General features: G+C 50.9%; 1 protein-coding gene across 1 annotated transcript; it reads right to left on the reverse strand.

Moving 5' to 3' along the window:
• Positions 1–102: 102 nt before the first annotated feature.
• On the reverse strand, positions 103–13,678 carry CPSF4L (cleavage and polyadenylation specific factor 4 like). Its single transcript, XM_002827782.3, has 6 exons — positions 13,436–13,678; positions 12,643–12,693; positions 9,358–9,510; positions 5,593–5,688; positions 4,293–4,386; positions 103–192 (listed from the first exon to the last, which is right to left on the reverse strand). The coding sequence occupies exons 1-6, from the start codon at positions 13,602–13,604 to the stop codon at positions 150–152; spliced, it is 606 nt and encodes a 201-aa protein (XP_002827828.2). The 5' UTR covers positions 13,605–13,678; the 3' UTR covers positions 103–149.
• Between the last annotated feature and the right edge of the window lie 7,437 nt (positions 13,679–21,115).

Consider the following 21,115-nt stretch of genomic DNA (forward strand, 5'->3'; position numbering starts at 1 on the left):
AAAAAAAAAACGTCTCTAACATGATTTACCATTTTAAACAGCCTTATAAGTTTTGTCTCTTAAAATCATGCTGCGGAAGGAGGGGGTAAAAGTCGTGTTCTGCCCTGTCTGTGGCATTGGTGAGAGCCCCACTAGGTAAGAAGCAATACTTAGATCTTGCTTCCAGGCAGCAGCTTGAATTCCCGAATATTCCTGCAAGGTGCATACAAATGCAGCATGAGAATCCATACACGTAATCCATATTCATCTTCCGATCCATCCCACAGAAGAGGCATGGTGACACCCAGGCTACTGTCCATGCTTGAGAGGACGTATTTGAAGGTTCTGTTACTAGAAGTTGGGAATATTCACGGACATGCCTGAATACTCCAGCTGTAACTCACACGTGGTCTGTGTAAGTGGATTAACCTCGGGGCGGCCTTGTTTAATCCTCAATAATATCTGAAAGACTGAGTTTACTTGGGAACGTGTAGTTTTTCTAATGCACATTAAAATTTATTTTAGCTGTTAAAAATAAAATCATTTTATTATCAGCAGACTCTTTTATACTTTATGGGGAATCTACATACTACTTCCACCACTCTTCATAATAAAATTATTTGTAAAATATAAAAAGTACTCCCCTGAGCTGATTATTTGCCTCTTCTAGAGCCTCACCTGTGAAATGGGTGGGTGTGTCCCTGGGTAAGTTATCCAGTTTACTGGAGCCTCCTTTGTACTGTAATTTAGGGATAATTATTCCTACTTTGCAGACATTTGGTGAGATTAGAAGTCTTAAGTGTGTTAATTCCAGCAATGTCTGTGATGGTAGGAACTCACTGACAGTAGCTGTTCTAAAGCCTGTAGTATGTGCCATCATACTATATATAAATTCCAACCTTGAACGGAGGAAGAGAGGCCCTACTGCAGTCCACAGGCAGATCCAGCCAACATCTGGGGCTTGCTTTGTGCCGAGTGCCACGCAAGGTTTTTTACATGCGTTTTCTCCTTTTAGTTTCAAACAGTCCTGTGACGTGGGTGCTATCCTGCTCATTTTCCAAAAAGAAAACGGGCCTGAGGTAGAGTGATTTGCCTACGTAGCTCTGTGCTGTTCATCACATAGCAGCCCCCATTGGTTTGAACTGGCATTCAACCCCCCAAAACCTGACTCCTGGGCTCCATTCTTTTAGACTGCCCTGACTGGGAGCTCCAGCTCCAGGCAGGCCAGGCACCTGTCTTTTTACCAGGGTGGGGGGCCAGTTCTTCCTCACACATCCCATTGCTCTTCTCCATTACTCCAAAAGGCTCAGCACAGCCACTACCTCCCCTTTCCCAGTGGATTAAGTTGCCTTGCTATTGGCCATTCATGATGGCATTAAAAGATGGTAATACTGTTAAATGTTCCGTGTCACCACCTTACCTCCCCAGGATAAGCCTATTTTATTCCATCTACTGCCCCATAATACTCCACACATAAGGTACAGAGTATATTCTTAGATTTAAATAAGCCATACAAGGAAGCAGCTGTCATGCTAAAGAAAACCATTTGAGTTAATTGCCAGTTGATAGCAGCAGCTGAAGCCATATGCAGAGGAACTGCCACGTGCAACCCAGACCTGTTGGTAGGAACTCAGCAAAGTATAATGATCGTGGATTTCCCACAGACTCGAGCTTTTGGTTTTATGTACATTTTGCTCCCGTTTTATGGATAACTCGTTCCTGCCAATCTGCCTCCAAACCTGTTGTATTTTTAGTAGCTCGTTCACTTACAGGATCAAAAGAAATAAACCTGCATGCCACAGGCTACTTCTGCACCTCACTCATACCCTGCTTAGGATGACAGCGGGCTTACTGTGGAACTTGGGAAACAGAATCCCATAGTAAGACCATTGAGCATCTTCTCCTGACCATAGGTTAGTTTTTAATAATTCCTACCAGTTGAGTCTTACTGTACTTACTGGCATAATGGCCTGGTCTTTGACACAAAAACAGAAAAAGTGAATGGCATGACTTTGTAAATTCAGATTTCTAAAGATGTCTAGGGAACCATAGGAGATGGTTAGCCACCTTTGTGAGGAATTGGATGGATTCTGCTTCTTGTTGAAGCTTATTTCAGGCATTCAAGCCCAGCATCACAATCCCAGAGAACAAGGCTGCAGACATTGCAAGGCACATAAAAGCAACTGTACAAGAAAAGTCAAGGGTTCTGCCTCTCTTACCTGTCATCCCAATAAAACTATTCTCTTGCAGAATGGAGACTGCAAAGCTCAGGACAGTTTAGAAGCTATGAGAATGAAGGTATGATCAAACATGATTTTTTTTCTTTCTGATAAACCAGAAGATAGCAGAAAAAGGAACCAGGTGCTACATTCCCTCCCTTAACCATACTCTGCCCTCTGGCCAAAAAAGAATCTTAAGGACGTTATGTACAAGTAACTGAAGAGTAGCAGGCAACAAAGCGGGAAATGACCGTTCCTTTTGAAGGAACAGTCTTGTCCAGCAGGAGATGCCAACAGGATGGTTTACAGTATCCTCTCATTCTCTTCTAATTCACACTCCTACCTGCTGCAGAAAAGGAGTCATTCTCTAGCTCCCTGATCATTCCTTGCCCTCCCAGCTCTCAGCCAAGCACTAGCCCAGCCCTGTGGGTTCCTTTGTCCACCCTGTGGGACAGGCCCTGCCCTTGACCCCTGATCCCCAGGCAGGAGAGCAGGCACTCTGTTGGGGATGGGGGTTTCCAAGCTTCCACAGCAGAAATAGGAGGTGCTGAATCCCGGGGCCGGCTGACAAGCTGCAGATAAAGTGAAGTCGTGAGAAAACACCTACTGCAGATAGTCCCTGTGTGCAGACACTGACTTCACAGAGGGCCGGGACGCTGGCCGTGCATTTAGGGTGAAACCAGGGTTCAAGATGCCTTTAGTTACAGTTTTAAGTGCCAAAAGCATACCTTTCAATCAAAGTCAGGCTTTCATTGTAAATGGGCTTGTAAATTCCCCACAGTCCCACAGATCGCCTCCCACCTTCTTTCAAAGCCCGCTCAGAACCAGCAGGGACTGCCTTCCTCCCAGGCCATCACCCTCCCAGCGTCCAGTGCTCGGAGGCCCCAGTAGCCGTCAGTAGCTGCCCCAGTGTTGGCGCTGTCTGGCCTCTGTGATACTTAAACAGGTGTCCGACATTCAGTCATCTAGACCAGGGGTCAGCAAGCTTTTTCTATAGAACACCAAACGTTGCATATTTTATACTCTGCAGGCCACTGGGTCTCTGTTGCAGCCACTGGACTCTGCCATTGTAAGCACCAGAACAGCCATGGCCCTGTTCCAACAAAACCCTTTATGAGCACTGGAATTAATTTCACATGTCACAAAATATTTTGATTTTCCTCCCACTTTCTACAAACCATTCTTAGCGCCTCGCCTGTACAAAGACAGGCAGCAGGCTGGACTTGGCCCACAGGCTGTAGTTTGCCAACACCTGACATAGGCGCTCATCAACACTTGTGTCTATAGAGAGTGTGTGTCTCTCCATAGGGACTGAGCACGTTCTCAATCAGGGCCAGCCCTGATTCCAAAAACCATGCGTGCTACCCAGCTAGCAGAAGGAAAGCCTCGGGCTGGTCAACAGAGAAGTCCGACCCTACCCACAGCAGAGATTCTAGAGGTTGGAGAGGAGTCTGGGAGGAACAACCACATATATGTGTCTCACTTGCATGATGACATGCCTTTCAAAGGAGAGTGAGGGTTCGCTGGGAGCCATGCAGTGCTGTTGGGTGAGCTTCCCTGGGGAGCAGAAAGGAGTGGGAATAAAGGGATGAGGCACGACGGCACGTGCCTGCCTGCACTCACCTTCATGTAACTCGGGTTGAGTAAAAGATTCATCTTGGGACTAAGGGAAGTGGAGAGAGAGACGATTACAGCCCAGCTCTCACCCTCCCATCTTCTGCTCATTAACGTGCTCTGCGCCAGCCTGCTGCAGATTTCATATTTCAGAACCCTGTAGGGAAGGTGCCCTCCCTTAGCCAGGGCGTGAGGGAGAATTACAGAGGACTGGGGAGAAATGGGCATTAAGTGTTTCTTATTACTAGAACAGTTTGTGAAAAGATCGGCACCCATCCCCAGCATGAGTACACATTAAAAGGATGGGTTAGGATTCTGAGATTGCCAGGGTCAGGCAGTGGTGCCAGGAAAATACTGGGGCGGATGCTTGCCAGATGCTTCATTTTCCACCAAGGACCAGCAAAGGTATGGAAAGATCTAGAACTAGAAGGCCAGGCCTAGCACACTGGTGGGAGTTGGTAACTGAGGGATCATACTTACTGAGCAAATTGGCACTTGGGTCCCTCGGGGCAGAAGCCAACTAAATAGTTGAGACACATTATTCTGGGGACATGGCGGTATTTACACAGAGGACCTGCTGAGCAAAGAGAAAGTGATGAGAAGGATCCACTTCAGCAAGAGGGGAAAACACACATGAAAAAGCTCCCTAGGAAGGGTGTGGATGGTCATAGGGGCTTCACTTAATAGGGGTGGATAAATCTTCCCGTCCTTTCTGTACCACCCTAAAGCACCCACTTCTAGCCATGAGACAGGGATGGGGAAAAGGAACCTTGGAATGTGCTGGAGCAGGTGTCAGCTGGCAAGTTCTGAAATAGAGTTGGAAATGTCACTGACATGCTGTGTCCTGGAGGACTTGCATGGATATGAACCACACTTTGTTGCCTTTTATTTATTTAGGTATAGGAGATACAGCTGAGAAAAAGGTGACCTGGCCGGGTGGGGTGGCTCACACCTGTAATCCCAGCACTTTGGGAGGCCAAGGTGGGTAGATCACTTCAGCCCAGGAGTTCGAGACCAGCCTGGGCAACATGGTGAGACCCTGTCTCTACTAAAAATACAAAAATTAGCTGGGCATGGTGATGCACACCTGTAATCCCAGCTACTTGGGAGGCCGAGGCAGGAGAATTGCTTCAACCTGGGAGGCAGAGGTTGCAGTGAGCCAAGATCGCACCACTGCACTCCAGCCTGGGTGATAGAAAGAAAAAAGCTAACCCCACAATCCTACTGATCTTCTCAGCAGCCCTCACCCACGCCCAGATCCCTAAAACCAACAGCACTAAGAACTCAGTAAGAAAAACCCATCTGAAGACAAAGGAGAGGGAGAAACCCTGTTGCTTAGGGCATGGGAACCCTGCTGGGGGAAGCTGCCTCTTAAATTTGGCCGGCAGCAATGGGAAAGGTAGGACATGCTTAAGCAACACTCAGGACCCCCCAGGTGGGTAAGTGGAGTGCAGAAGAGAGCACATATGAACTAAGCGTCTCCTATGGGCCTGACCCTGTATCAAGAGCTTCCTGTGGTTCAGTAACTTGGAGAAGGGCATGCAGCTGATACATGCTGAAGGTAGGATTTGAACCCAAGTCAGTCTGCCCCAAGAAGCCTGTTATGGCCCCACACCAGGCTGTGTTTTGTGTGTCATAGCAGAGCTGGAGAACTACAGAAAGGCCTTCTATTGGGGTTTCAACAAGGCACAGCCTCATCAGGAAAATGGCCCCTCCCCTGCTGAGAGCTCCCACCTTCATCCCCACAGCCCCTAGGGCTCCCTGGCTTCCAAGGCCTCACCGTCCTTGCAGAAACCTTGGTCATACCAAGGACAGTCCTGGGACTTGAAAGCTGGCTTCACATGGAGGAAAGGACACTCCTTGTTGCTGCAGTCACCTGAAAATCCCAGCACTCTCTGTAGAAGCAGTTTCTCTTTGTGGTCACTTCTGTGTCCCCAAACCAGACTGACCTTGCCCCTCACATACATAGAAGACACTGGCTTTTATTCTGGGAGTCACCAGCTTTTTGAAGATGGCAAGTATGTCTAATCCTTCCTGCAGTCTAAAAAGGGTGGATCCCAGTCCTATTTGCTAAGCAGGGCATGGTCTGAATATACACCTCTGGAAGAGTAAGAGTGGGGGACCCCAGATGGAGGAGGCGGCACTGGAACTGAAGGCTGTTAGAGGCTAGCAGGAACAAGGAGAGCCGAGAAGGCCTGCGACGTTAAGTGGAGATATTTCCATGTCGCTGTAACTGCAGCCCCCTCTTCATCTCTACTACAAAACCCATGCTGCCTGCAGAGCCTAGGGAAGCTGTTCCCCTTGGTGAAAATGCAAAGAAAAGCAGAGCCCTGCTCAAGTTGGCACAGGTATGAAAAGAAACATTCTGCTGAGTGGGCACCTGCATTATACTAAGCCTGTGTCATCATCTCTCTATGGGTTAGACCAAGTCTCAGGTTTAGTTTATTTCCTACAGGGAGCCAGTCCAGTGGGCCCAGGCTACCCAGGTGTCATTATTATTATTATTATTTTGAGACAGGGTTTTACTCTGTTGTCCAGGCTGGAGTGCAATGGCGCAATCTTGGCTCACTGCAACCTCCGCCTCCCAGGTTCAAGCGATTCTCCTGCTTCAACCTCCCAAGTAGCTGGGATTACAGGCATGTGCCACCACGCATGGCTAATTTTTGTATTTTTAATAGAGACGGGGTTTCACCATGTTGGCCAGGCTGGTCTTGAACTCCTGACCTCGTGATCCGCCCACCTCGGCTTCCCAAAGTGCTGGGATCACAGGTGTGAGCCACCACGCCCGGCCCCAGGTGTCATTTTAAGAGCTCTCTTAGATTTCTCTTAGGAAGAAAGCTCTGAAGGAAGCGTGGGGGAAGATTCATCCCACTTTCATTTCATTCAAGTTGAGAACTCATGAATCTTTCCAACTTCATCCTCCTTAAATGTCTACAGCTCAGTGCTTTTCAGAGCTGAAGGAGCGTCATAGCGTCTATTCCACTGATTTTCAAATTGCTCCAGGAAGATCTATTTTATACACTGGGCCTCTACGGAGCAAGGTTTTGCCTAAAGGAAAGTACCCCTCGGCCAGGCACAGTGGCTCATGCCTGTAATCCCAGCACTTTGTGAAGCCGATGTGGTGATCCTCAGGATCACCTGAGGTCAGGAGTTCGAGACCAGACTGGCCAACATGGCGAAACCCCATCTCTACTAAAAATACAAAAATTAGCCAGGTGTGGTGGCACATGCCTGTAGTCCCAGTTATTCAGGAGGGTGTGGTGGGAGAATTGCTTGAACCTGGGAGGCAGAGGTTGCAGTGAGTCGAGATTGTGCCACTCCACTCCAGCCTGGGCAACAGTGCAAGACTCTGTCTCCAAAAAAAAAAAAAAAAAAAAAAAAAAAAAAGGAGAGTACCCCTGATTCCTAAGAGTTTAAAACCACCATTCTTTCCCAGCCCTCTCATTTCACAGAGAACGCCAGGGCTCAGAGAGGGGAAAAGGCCACATCCATTTCATTCAGCTTCCTCACGTTCATGAAGGGTTCATTTGTTCATTGTCAGTGTACAGCACTGGGCAGAGTGCTGACTCTGGGCTTGAGCTTTCTAATGAATCAAAGTGACATCACCCCATCACCCGCTAGGTGATGCTGGCCAGCATTTGATGGATGGAGATAACAGGAAGTCATCTACACTGGTTGCCGTTCTGCTGGGTGCATGTCCCTGCATTCCTGGCCTGGCCAGCAGGTGGCAGCAGCACCTCAGCCTTCAGTCCGCCTTTCAGAGATGGGGGTACTGGGCTGAAGACCCCGGACACCAGGCCCTTCCAGTGACTCTGTCCCACTCCCACACCTCCCCAACAACACTCTGATTCCAATTAGAGTGATCATAACTTTGATATTCGAAAGCCATATGCATTCATTTACTGTAAGAACAGTAGATTACATCTTGTAATCATTGGCTTACAAGTCTGTCCTCTACTAATTGGAGTTATCTGGGGGCCGAGGGGGACCTGGTCCTGTTCCTGTATCCATGCTCAGGAGCACCTGATCCCCAAACAAACACTGAGGGCTATTGAGGGAATAACTAAGTAGGTGGCATTTTATTACTAAAGTCACAGAATGTTAGGCAGTGACCAAGGGGAACTTGGATAAACATTGTCCTTTCAGAGGAGACATGGGGGCAGCTGTCAGGAACTGCCATGCCTTTGCCTCCCAGGAGCAGGCAGGAAATGGAATATTAGCCTAGGTGGGGCTCTGACTGGGCTAGGTGATGCTTTGCCTCCTTCTCAGGTACCCAGGACCCTCCCATTGGCACTAACGAGGAGCAGCCGCTTGGGGGGCCCTGAAGCTAGCTCCAGCCACATTTGGAAGCCAAGCCTCCTGAGTCAGGGGCATCCAGGGGATTCTGCCAGCTCTCTCCTTGCAGGTCACTCTTTATGGAATACAGTTCGAAAACCACTGGACTAGATAATCCGTAAGGCTCCTTCCAGCTCCAAAAAGCTCTGAGCTGTAGAACTGTATTGTGAAGGGTGAGACCTGAAGCACATTCACAAATTCCTTTCTTAAGTAAGCGGGAAAGTGGCTGCAGCTGCCCCATAAACAGTCCCTTGATTAAAAGGACAAAGGAGGCCGGGCGCGGTGGCTCACACCGATAATCCCAGCACTTTGGGAGGCTGAGGCAGGTGGATCACCTGAGGTCAGGAGTTCAAGACCAGCCTGGCCAACATGGCAAAACCCCGTCTCTACTAAAAATACAAAAATTAGCCGGGCATGGTGGTGGGTACCTGTAATCCCAGCAACTCAGGAGGCTGAGGCAGGAGAAACGCTTGAACCCGGGAGGTGGAGGTTGCAGTGAGCCAAGATCATGCCACAGCACTCCAGCCTGGGGGACAGAGCGACACCCTGTCTCAAAAATATATATATATAAAAATAAAAGGACAAAGGATGCCTTGAAGCCAGAGGGAGGTAAGATGCTGGTCCAGGCTTGACCACACAAGATGATTTTAGGTGCTAGACCTCTGAACCTCATGGATTTATGTTTACAGTGACCTTTGATTTCCAACAAGTGACGCTAGTTCTCCATTTATGGAAACAATGCAAAGTTTCTTCTAAAGTAAGAGTTAAAATAGCAAGACCGTTGGAAGAACAGACAGTGGTGCCGGGGCTTTGAGGGTACAGCACGCATCGTGAAGGTGGCTCTGAAGGCCTGATATTCGGGAAGTTCTAGCCAGGGCCTGAGAGATGGCTCATTTGAGACATTTCAGTACAGTCAGGCTGGGTGTGTGATGAACCAAGACTGGGGAGAGAAGCAATCCCTTCTTCCCTTTTGGGGGTATCTGGTATGCACCTTGATCCTGGGGGCAGTAAACGGCAGGGACTTCAGGGTACACTTCTGCTTGTCTAGCGGTTTGGAGAACAGACACCTGAGACTCAGACAGGTCTCTCTGGCCTCCAGGGACATGTCCAGCTTCCTCTGCGTGACCCCTCCTCTAGAAACCTTCTTCCCATCTCACAGCCCACACTGCCACCCTCCAGGGTGAGGCACCGAGCCAGGAAGAGGTCTTACCAAACTTGGAGTAGAAGTAGCACTCAGGCATCCTGGTGAGGTCATACTGGTGCAGGAACTTGCAGTGATCACCCTTCTTGCACAGCCCCCGGAGCCAGTGCTTGCACACCACCATCTTCTCCCCTCGGTCATGTCGGAAGGGGCAGAGTTTCCCTGGAGACGCCAGAGCACCTGGCTGGGAGGCCCCTCATCTACAGCCTGGGCCCTGCTTAGCCCTCCAGGGGATTCCCCAGGAGGGTACCCGACTCAGTCCCCAGCGGCTCTCCCCTTATCCCTTCACCTGGACCCTGTAGGGGCTGGAACTGGGAGCCGAGGCAGCATGAAGGGCAAGGTCTTCTTTTTTTTTTTTTTTTTTTTGAGACGGAGCCTCGCTCTGTCGCCCAGGCTGGAGTGCAGTGGCGTGATCTTGGCTCACTGCAAGCTCCGCCTCCCGGGTTCACGCCATTCTCCTGCCTCAGCCTCCGGAATAGCTGGGACTACAGGCGCCCGCCACCACGCCCGGCTAATTTTTTGTATTTTTTAGTAGAGACAGGGTTTCACCGTGTTAGCCAGGATGGTCTCGATCTCCTGACCTCCTGACCCGCCCGCCTCGGCCTCCCAAAGTGCTGGGATTACAGGCGGAAGCCACCGCGCCCGGCCAAGCTCTTGTTTTTGAGATGGCGTCTCGCTCTGTTGCCCATGCCAGAGAGCAATGGCACGGTCTCAGCTCACTGCAACCTCCACCTCCCGGGTTCAAGTGATCCTCCTGCCTCAGCCTCCCAAGTAGCTGGGATTACGCCCGCAACTACACCCGCCTATTTTTTTTTTAAATTTATTTTTAGTAGAGACATTGTTTTACCATGTTGGTCAGGCTGGTCTCGAACTCCTGATCTCAGGTGATCCATCCGCCTCAGCCTCCCAAAGTGCTGGGATTACAGGCTTGAGCCACTATGACTGGCCAGGGCAAGCTCTTCTTAATGCACAGCTGTTCCCACTACCACATCTTTGCCCATCCTTCCCATCTGCCTGGTGTGCCATGCCCTTCTCCAGGGAAGTACCTGGGCTCAGAACAGCTGCCTCCTTTTCATTCCCAGAGTGCCTAACACCCCCTCTCGTCCTGCCAGGGAGCAGGGCCAGGCTTTCCAGCCCAGAATCCCCACACCCAGCCCAGCCCCTGGCACATAGTAAGTGCTCAGTAAGGGCGTGTTGAATTCCCATCTTTAAAAACATCAAATGTTATGCTTCCCGATTCCAGAGACCTAACACGGTGACAGAAGAGCCAACTTTGTAATGATTTATAAGGAATATTCCATGGAAATGTTACATTTAACTGCTTTATCATCTTCACTCAATTCTGCATTGCTATTAGCAGGAAGGACACCCAGTTCCTAAGTTTCCTTCTTTTTAATTAATTTATTTATTTGAGACAGGATCTTAGTCTGTTGCCCAGGCTGGAGGGCAATGGCACAGTCATGGCTCACTGTAGCCTCAACCTCCTAGACTCAGGCAGTTCTGCCATCTCAGCCTCCCGAGTAGCTGGGACTACAGGCATGCACCACCACACTGAGCTAATTTTTTTATTTTTTGTAGAGACAGGGCTTTGCCATGTCATCCAGGCTGGCAGTTCCTGAGTTTCTAAGCAGGTTCAGCCTCATGCCTGGCCAGTTCTCTGACATAATTTGGGGGCTAGGGGAGGTGTTCTTTCCATTTTTCCTTTTTTAAAAAAAAAAAAAAAAAAATTATGTTTTGTAGAGATGGGGTCTCGCTATGTTGTCCAGGCTGGTCTTGAGCGATCCTCCAGCCTCTGCCTCTCAAAGTGCTGGGATTACAAGTGTGAGCCAACTCCCCTGGCCAAGGTGCTCTTTTTAAATACCCCTAACCTCCACCCCTGGCTATTGACTTGCTTGGTTCTGACCTTCCACCATAATAGCTTTCTTTCTTTGCAGAAGGGTGTTGCTAGGAACCACTGCTCTAGGGACTGGATGGGCCGAGCTGAGGAGACGCCACTCAGTCCACACTGAGCCTGCAGGGTCCTGGGTACACAAGGCCTTGGGAGACCAGTGATCCCATTTCCCTTCTCCCTGCATGGTCCAGGGCTGGCCCCAAGACAAACAAGGCAGGTGGGCGAACATGGCCCCAGGTCCTCCTTTCCTGGTCCCCTCCAGCCCCCCAGCTTCCAGGGACAGAGTCATTTGGATCGGAAAGCATGTCCTAAACTCTCACACCAGGCGAGATTTCTTAGCCTAAATGTAAGCCAAGCTGTAGGAAGACTGGGAAACCCTAAAATTGGAAGCCAATTTTTTTTGGCAATGGTATATTTCTGTGGGAAGAGCCTCTACGTGAGCCATGAGCCAGAAGAAAAGTTGAAAACTCTTGTATTTGAGTCAGGCCTTCCCAGAATGGCTGCATTTGGGGAGAGGGGCCTAGGAAGACGGTATTGACCCAAAGTCAGGGCAGGAGAGAAGTGGAGGATGCTTTTTGATAGCATTTCAAAGATGGTGGCAGGTGCTACCTCAGGGCATAGGGAATGGATGAGACAATTGACCAGTTTCCAAACTGAGTCAGAGCATGGGACTGGGGGAGAAGGATGCCTCTCTTCTAGCTGGGAGGAAATCAAGAAAAACATTAAGAAGCTGGAGCCTCCTGGGAATGCACAGGCCAAAGCTCAGACACACGCCCATCCTAGCAAGGCAGAAAGAAAAAAAATACCCCTTTCCAGGCAGCCTGGTTACCCTGATGCGAACTGCAAACTACAAAGACTGCTGCTGAGGCGGGGAAATCTTAGGGGAGGGGCAGGCTGCTCGATGGATCCAACCACTTATCCTTTGTCTACCTGTAAGTCTAAAATTCTGCTCCATGGCTGGGCATGGTTGCTCACGCCTGTAATCCCAGCACTTTGGGAGGCCCAGGCAGGTGAATCACCTGAGGTGAGGAGTTTGAGACCAGCCTGGCCAACATGACAAAACCCCATTTCTACTAAAAATACAAAAATTAGCCGGGCTTGGTGGCATGCGCCTGTAGCTCCAGTTACTCGGGAGGCTGAGGAAGGAGAATCACTTGAACCCAGGAGGTGGAGGTTGCGGTGAGTTGAGATCACACCACTTCACTCTAGCCTGGGCAACAGAGCGAGATTCCATCTAAAAACAAATAAATAAAATAAAAATAAAATTCCGTTCCATCCCAATTTTCCCTCCCCAGGTGCAAATTCGACACCCTATCCCAGGCCAGGCTGAGCCCCTGCTGGGTGTCGCTCAGACAGACCCTACACTCACCCAGCTTGGGGCCCAGGCCTGTCTGCTAACTCACCTTTCTCACAGAGCCCTTTAGTGAAGAAGTTGCACACAGCTGAAGCCGACTCTGGAAGGAGAAGAGGGAACAGAGAAGGTAGCTTCCCCAGAGGCTGCAGCTGTTCCGGGAGCCTCCACCTCCTATCGGCATGTCCCACCTAGACCTCCCCCAGGCTCTGGCCTATGGGACCCCAAATCTGGGCCCTGTAGAGGTTAACCTGCAGAGCCAGCCAGCAGACCTCAACCCTTAACCCCCCAACTCTGAAACAGAGGAGCTTGAGGGGCTCAAGGCTGGCCCAGGAGCTCGGGAGGCCAGTGTGGCTTCTCTCAATTCACCGTCTCTCTGTGCCTCTCTTTCTCAGTCTGGAAAATGGGTTGCCCCGAAGCTACAGAAGAGAGAGACAGAGAAGGGGCTGTCGCATCAGGGAGTTGAGCAGAGAGGCCTGTAGAGAAGGAAGGAGAAGGAAGGGAGGGAGGCCGGGCGTGGTGGCTCATGCCTGTAATCCCAGCACTTTGGGAGGCCAAGGCGGGCGGATCACGAGGTCAGGAGTTCGAGACCATCCTGGCTAACACGGTGAAACCCCGTCTCTACTAAAAATACAAAAAATCAGCCCGGTGCGGTGGCGGGCGCCTGTAGTCCCAGCTCCTCGGGAGGCTGAGGTAGGAGAATGGCGTGAACCCAGGAGGCAGAGCTTGCAGTGAGCTGAGACTGCGCCACTGCACTCCAGCCTGGGCTACAGAGCGAGACTCCGTCTCAAAGAAAAAAAAAAGAGAGAAGGTGGGGGAGGGACAGTGGCCCCATCCTCACTCACTGTTCATGCCCTGGAAAGGCAGGAGCCCAGCGCCCTTCTGCATCTCGACATCCTTCTCGAAGGCAAAGGTGAACCGCTCCAGCCCCGCAATGACCTCTTGCATCTTCCGTCTGCTGCTGGGGCTGTGGAAGCTGCTGGAACCCAGGCAGGTGGGCCCAATATAGCTCATCAGAGGCCCTTAAGGGGCCAGCGCCCAGTGCCTCCCCCTTCACCCCAGGGTGCCAGTGGCCAGGTGACTGCAGGGGACTCTCCAGCCTGGGCTGTACAGGAGCAGGGCCCAGCTGCCTCACCCGGCCCACCCAGTGCAGGGGCAGACGCCCCAGGGCCCCTCGCCCCCGCACTGTGTACACAAGGCCCTCTCGGGTAGGGAGGGATTCGCAGAGCCCCACAAACTGCTTATCTCTGCATGTTACCAAACACAAACATGGCGTGCACACAGACATTACCAAACCTGGGCTCATACTTTGTCCATGAAGACACAGCCACAGGTTAGCAAAGAGTTGCACAAACCAACCGCAGCAAGGCTGTTATTCTGCCAGAGCTGGGGATGGTGGGGGTATGCAGAGGGAGGGAGCCGTCCCACCTCCCCGCTTCTTCCCATCAGGGAAGGGGTCTCCCTCTGGGATCCCTGACACCCCTTTTCTGGCCTGAGTGACAAGCCCCGAGTGAGCTCTTCATGGGAGACAGGGAAAAAGGAATGAAGAGGAGAGGAATTGAAACAGTTGGATGAATGGCGCTTTGTTTACCTCGCACACAATCGTCAGCTTGGCGGGAGGGCGGAACCAACCCAAGGCCAGGGCGGCCTCCCAGCCAGGATTCCACAGGGCCACCCAGTGCCACCCCACCCCTGAGAAAGTGCTTTATAAATGAAATCTCTATGCAAATGTTGTTTTATTATTATTACACCACCTCTGCCTGCAGGGCTGGGGACATCTGAAAATGCTTTCAAAGGAGCCTGTTAGGGCTCTAATTAGACCAGGCTCCCCCCTCCCCCTGCTCTGGCCCCAAACTGGCCTTGCCTCTAACTAGAGCTGCTGTTCTCAGTCACATTGGCCTTTGATGCCCATAGAACCAGAACCCATACGCCCTCCTTTCTGGGTACCCAAACCCAGCAGGGAGAGGTGGGCAGCCCCGCAGGCTCTCAGCTGGGCCAACATGAACTAGCCTGCTGGCTGTTGTTCCCGTGGCTGTCGCTCCTAGATCTGTTCTTTTGAACTCCAGATCAGAAAAGAAAATAGCTGGAGAGATAGACACCTGGAGCCGAGGCGGGACTAGGAGGAGCAGGGACGCGATCCAAGAGTTTCCAGAAACTCAGGCCTCTGACTGCATCCTGGGAGAGGCAGAGGGACCCAGCTCCAGGGCTGCTAGAGGGTGGGGCCAAGGGGGTCCCTGGGGTAGAAACCCTGGCTTCTCTTGGCCTTAGTTGTGTGCGTTGATTAGTAGTCCCAAGAATGCATTCATCTGTCAACACAGGCTCATTAGAGGCTCACAGTAGCCTGGCAGCATAGGCAGGACCGATGAGGGAATCAAAGCCCAGGGAGGCCAAGGCCACGTGGTTTGGGAGGCGATATGGATGGGGTTCAAATCTAGGTCTCTGGATGACTTCCTTCCCTAAACATCCCTGAGCATCTCTGCACTAGGGCCATGTCCCTATCCTCAGAGATGGCCCCATCAAGGAGGGGACATTAGCCATTCACACAATAATGCGATGGAGGCACGAGGGGCCCAGCAGGGCAGGAAGGGGTAGCAGGGAGAGCTCTCAATGGAGCGTCATGATGATGGGGAGAGAATGTTCTGGAAGAAGGCCAGCAGTATGAAGGTTGGGGCATGGAGCAACGTGCAGGCTGAGGAGGCGCTCAAGGGTTTGGTTTGGCAGAAGTGGGGGTAAAGAGGCGGAATGGGGGCAATGAGGCTGAAGAACTGAGAAGGGACCCAACTCTGGGGGGCTTCTGGGGCCAGCTTTGGGGGGAAGTGATCATGAAGGCAGCAGAGCCACACAGGGCTCTGAGAACTGTTCATGGCTCTCTGAGGGATGGTTGGGGGAAGACTGGACGGGCGCTGCTTAGAGGATGAATTTTTTTTTTTTTTTTTTTTTGAGAGTGAGTCTCTCTCTATTGACCAGGCTGCAGTGCAATGGCGTGATCTCGGCTCACTGCAACGTCTGCCTCCCACGTTCAAGCAATTCTCCTGCCTCAGCCTCCCGAGTAGCTGAGATTACAGGCCCACACCACCACACCTGGCTAATTTTTGTACTTTTAGTAGAGACAGGGTTTCGCCATATTGGCCAGGCTGGTCTCGAACTCCTGACCTCAGGTGATCTGCCTGCCTCATCCTCCCAAAGTGCTAGGATTACAGGCATGAGCCACTGTGCCCAGCCTGGGGATGATTTTTTTAAAATCATGAGAGCCCTTGCGATGTAGCCCAAAGATCTTTCTGCTACTCTGGTGGCCTGCAAGAGTTCATTGATGAGGGATGAACATGAAGGAGACTCCTGGCTAAGACTCCTCCCTCCATCACCCCAGCTTCTCTGCTCCTCCACCTGGGCTTCCCATCCCACCTCTAGCTGCCTGGCCAGCAGATGTGTGCGGTGGGTGTCACATGGATGAAATCCCTTCTCCCAGTGGGTCATCATACAAACAACAGGGCTTGCATTCATAGTTTTTGCTTATTCAAAATACCTTCTGCAGTAAATTGAACTGGCTACCCAAAAAGTCTAGGTCCAGGCCAGGTGCAGTGGCTCATGCCTGTAATCCCAGCATTTTCAGAGGCCAAGGCAGGAGGATCGCCTGAGCCCAGGTGTGCAAGACCAGCCTGGGCAACAAAGCAGGACTCCCATCTCTACAAAAAGTTAAAAAATTATTAGGTGGGCATGGTGGCACATGTCTGTAGTTCCAGCTACTTGGGAGGCTGAGGCAGGAGGATTGCTTGAGCCCAGGAGATTGAGACTGCAGTGAGCCATGATTGCACCACTGCACTCCAGCCTGGGTGACAGAGCAAGACCCTTTTTTCAAAGAAAAAAAAAAAAAAAAAGGCCAGGCATGTTGGCTCACTCACGTCTGTAATCCCAGCACTTTGGGACGCAAAGGTGGGTGGATCAACTGAGGTTAGGAGTTCAAGAGCAGCCTGGCCAACATGGTGAAACCCCGTCTCTATTAAAAATACAAAAAATTAGCTGGGTGCGGTGGCTCACGCCTGTAATCCCAGCACTTTGGGAAGCCGAGGTGGGCAGATCATCTGAGGTTGGGAGTTCGAGATCAGCCTGATCAACATGGAGAAATCCCGTCTCTACTAAAAATACAAAATTAGCCAGGTGCGGTGGTGCACACCTGTAATCCCAGCTACTTGGGAGGCTGAGGCAGGAGAATCACTGAAACCCAGGAGGTAAAGATTGCGGTGAGCCGAGATCGCACCATTGCACTCCAGCCTGGGCAACAAGAGCGAAACTCTGTCTCAAAAAAAAAAAAAAAAAAATTAGCAGGGCATGGTGGCAAGCATCTGTGGTCCCATCTACTTGGGAGGCTAAGTCAGGAGAATCACTTGAACCCAGGAGGCGGAGGTTGCAGAGAGCCAAGAATTCACCACTGCACTCCAGCCTGAGCAACAGAGCTAGACTCCATCTCAAAAAATAATAATAATAATAAAATAATGAAAATAAAAAAATAAAAAATTCAAAGTCCTAACCCCTGGTACCAGTGAACATGAACTTCTTTGGAAGCAGGGTCTTTGCAAGTATCATTCAGGTAAGGATCTCAAGATGGGACATCCTGGAATTAGGGTGATTCCTAAACCGAGTAACTGCTGGAGAGGGATAATTGAGACACAGACACAGAGAAGGCCATGGAGAGACAGAGGTGGAGACTGGGGTGACCCAGCTTCCGTGGATGGCCAAAGATTGCAGTCTCCACCAGAAGCCAGGAGAGAGATGTGGGACAGGCTCTCCCCCAGAGCCTCCAGAAGGAACCAACCCTGCCTATATCTTCCTGCCTCCAGAATGTGAGAGAATGAATTCCTATTGTATTCAGCCACCTTTGTGGTAATTTGTGACAGCAGCTCTAGGAAATGAATAGACCTTCTCACTTGGCATTCAGGTTCAAGGCTGGGTATGGTGGCTCATGCCTGTAATCCTAACCCTTTGGGAGGCCAAGGCAGGAAGATCACTGGAGCCCAGGAGTTCAAGACCAGTCTGGGCAACATGGTGAGATTCCATCTCTACAAAAAATTTAAAAATTAGCTAGTCATGGTGGTGCATGCCTGTAGTCCCAGCTGCTATGCAGGAGGCTGAAGCAAGAGGGTCCCTCGAGCCTGGGAGGTCAAGGCTATAGTGAGCCGTGATCGCACCACTGCACTCCAGCCTAGGTGACAGAGTAAGACCCTGTCCCAACAGAAAGAAAGAAATTTAGTTTTGGAAGATCCCACCTTTTTTTTTTTTTTTTTTTTGAGACCAAGTTTTGCTCTTGTTGCCCAGGCTGGAGTGTAGTGGCACGATCTCGGCTCACCGGAACCTCCGCCTCCCAGGTTCAAATGATTCTCCTGCCTCAGCCTCTTGAGTAGCTGGGATTACAGGTATGCGCCACCACGACTAGCTAATTTTGTATTTTTAGTAGAAAGGGGGTTTCTCTATGATGATAAGGCTGGTCTCGAACTCCTGACCGCAGGTGATCTGCCCGCCTTGGCCTCCCAAAGTGCTGAGTTTACAGGTGTGAGCCACTGTGCCTGGCCGACCTCACCCCTTTTACAGATAAGCAAACAGACACCCAGAGAAGTTGAGTGATTGTTAAGCTCTGCTGAGGCCGGGGGAGCTGCCCCACCTCATGGCTCTTGAAGCAAACGAGTGTCCCCATTGTACAACAAAAAGCAGTGCCCCAGCCCTGGAATGTCCCCTCTGAAACCTCACAAACCCCTCTTCTGTGCCCTGGAGCTTATCCCTAGCCCTTGTGTTTTCGTTTATTAATTGGTTCATGGTGCTAAGTGGACACTCAAATCGCTGTACAAACAGAAGTGTGAATTTTTAATCACCATCATTATGAGGCTCTCATTTAGCTCTGGCTGCAAATTTCCTGAATCGTCATCATCTAGCTCCTTCCCCTTTATTAATGTTCTGCTCTGAAAAGCGGGGGTGGAGGTGGGGGGAGCTTTGGAATTCTCTGGCTGCAGGGCCTGGCAAGGTCATTCATGCCCATGCCCCTGGCCTGGGATCAATGGCAGCCAGTGCTTTGCTGGGCAGATCGTGGCCATGTCCACCTTTCTTTTATCTGGAGTACCTGCCTTCCTCTCCACTGAGCGCCCTGCCTTTATGGCGACAGTGCAGACAGGGGTGTCAGGCAGGCCAGGGTTCAAATCCAGCCTTTGTCAGCTACCAGTCTATATCCTGGGTCAGGCATTTAATCGCCTCTCTGAACCCCAGATTCTTCATTAGTAAAATGGGACCAATGCACACTATGTCCCTGGAGGACTGAGGATCAGTGAAAGTACACGTGGGTGCCTGACACAGGGGTGGTTTTTGTTGTTGTTGTTTTATTTTTGAGACAGAGTCGTGCTCTGTCCCCCAGGCTGGAGTACAGTGGTGAAATCTCAGCTCACTGCAACCTCCACCTCCCAGGTTCAAGAGATTCTCCTGCTTCAGCCTCCCAAGTAGCTGGGATTACAGGTGCCTGCCACCATGCCTGGCTACTTTTTTTTTTTTTTAGTAGAGACAGGGTTTCACCATGTTGGCCAGGCTGGTCTCAAACTCCTGACCTCAAGTGATCCACCCACCTTGGCCTCCCAAAGTGCTGCGATTAAAGGCGTGAGCCACTGTGCTTGGACCTATCCCTTCTTAAAATTCATTATTCCTAAGGGCCCCTGGTAAAAGATGCCATGGGGTAAGGGGTCCCATGATGGTTCAAGTGCTGCTGGGGGCTACTGTAAGATCCGGCAGTGATGGCCTGGCAGCTGAATAGCCACGGGGTTGGGAGGGGCTGGAGGTCAGAAGGGGTGCCCCTCACCCGCTGCTGCTGCTGCTCAGTCCCAGGGACAATGAGCCAGTGTACCCTGCTCTCTCCACCGCCCGTGCCCCAAGAATGCCACTTGGAGGGGACAGCTGTTGGCTTCACAGTGGCCACTTGAAGTGCAGGGCAGGGAGGCCCTGCAGCCAGGATGGTCCTGCTCTGTCATCGTGCAGGAACTCGGTCTCTAGGAGTCTGTCAGTTCTAACACCTGCACCCAGGGAAAGGCATCTACTTCCCCTTGGGGCTTGGAAATAGCCGCAGGACTAATAAACCACCAACACTTCTCATTCAAGGCTCCTCCCATTCTCACAGCAAACTTCCGAGCTGCTCTACCCATTTTATAGGTAAGGAAATCAAGGCCCAGAAGTGAAACCACTGCCTAAGCTTATATAGCCAGTAGATGTGGGAATGGGGGCCTAGAATCCAACCTTTGCTACCAGTTACTAGGGCTTAATTAGTTTAGGTTCACTGTTTACATTGTATTCTCTCTAATTCCCACAAAACCTTGCAAAGAGAGCTATTATTATTTCTCTTCTACAACTGAAAAAAGCTGAGGCTAAAGGCTTAGATGGGCTTCCTAAAGACCACAAGCTCAGGTCTGCTTGGCCCCAAAGCCAGTTCCTTCCAGCCCACCAAGCTAAGCATGGGAGATGGCTCCACCTCCCCTGGGCTGGGAAGACCACCCAGACCCCTGAGGCCCAAGACAGCTACTGAGCCTTTGCTTGTCCCTGAGTAGGTAGGATGCAGATTCTACTTTTGGTCCAAATACCAAGAAAACAGGACATTTTGGGCTTAGGGAGTGAGCCCTGGTCAAAGGGGTGTGCGGATAGCATTCCCTGTCCACTGTTGCCACGATGTGTCTTCACTTGCTCTTCAGGTCATCCTCTGCCCTGCCTGGGGTTCTGTGCCCAGAGCCTCTCCAGGCTGAGCAGAGGCTGCCCAAAGCCTTCCCGGGCTCAGAGGGAAACTCCACAGGCTTCAGACCCTGTCCCCCATGCCCTGTGAGAAAGGAGCCTGTCACCCACAGCTGCAGGCCCAGCCTGTCGGCAAAGCCGAATTGGCAGAGGTGGCAGGTGGGGCAGCTTGAGTCACACTCTGGTCTCCTCCTCCTTAACCACAGTCCTCTGGCTTCCCACATCTGGCTCTTACCCTCCCTCCTCTGGGGAGCTATTCACTCACTCACTCACTCATTCACTTACTCATTCATCCACTCACTCATTCACCCACTTATTCACTCATTCACCCATTTATTCACTCACTTACTCGCCTATTCACTCACTTATTCAGTCACTCACTCACTCATTTAGTCACTCATTCACTCACTCATTCACCCATTTGCTCATTCACTCACTTGTTCACTCACTCATTCACTCACTCATTCACCCATTCACTCACTCATTCACTCACTCACTCATTCACTCACCCACTCACTCATTCACTCACTCACTCACTCACTCATTCACTCACCCACTCATTCACTCACCCACTCATTCACTCATTCATTCACTCACCCACTTACTCACTCACTCATTCACTCACTCATTCTCTCATTCACTCACTCATTCTCTCATTCACTCACTCATCCACTCACTCATTCATTCACTCACTCATTCACTCACTTATTCACCCATTCACCCACTCGTTCACCCATTCACCCACTCGTTCACCCATTCACCCACTCGTTCACTCATTC

This window comes from Pongo abelii, chromosome 19, assembly GCF_028885655.2.
Source record: "Pongo abelii isolate AG06213 chromosome 19, NHGRI_mPonAbe1-v2.0_pri, whole genome shotgun sequence".
In the NCBI taxonomy this organism is placed as follows: domain Eukaryota; kingdom Metazoa; phylum Chordata; class Mammalia; order Primates; family Hominidae; genus Pongo; species Pongo abelii.

Coding starts and splice junctions, on each gene's coding strand:
- CPSF4L (XM_002827782.3), bottom strand. CDS start 13,604: ATGAGCTATATTGGGCCCACCTGCCTGGGTTCCAGCAGCTTCCACAGC. Junction 5,689..9,357: donor CTACTTCTACTCCAAGTTTG/GTAAGACCTCTT, acceptor TGGGATTTTCAG/GTGACTGCAGCAACAAGGAG. Junction 193..4,292: donor CCCAAGTGCCAATTTGCTCA/GTAAGTATGATC, acceptor TGCACCTTGCAG/GAATATTCGGGAATTCAAGC.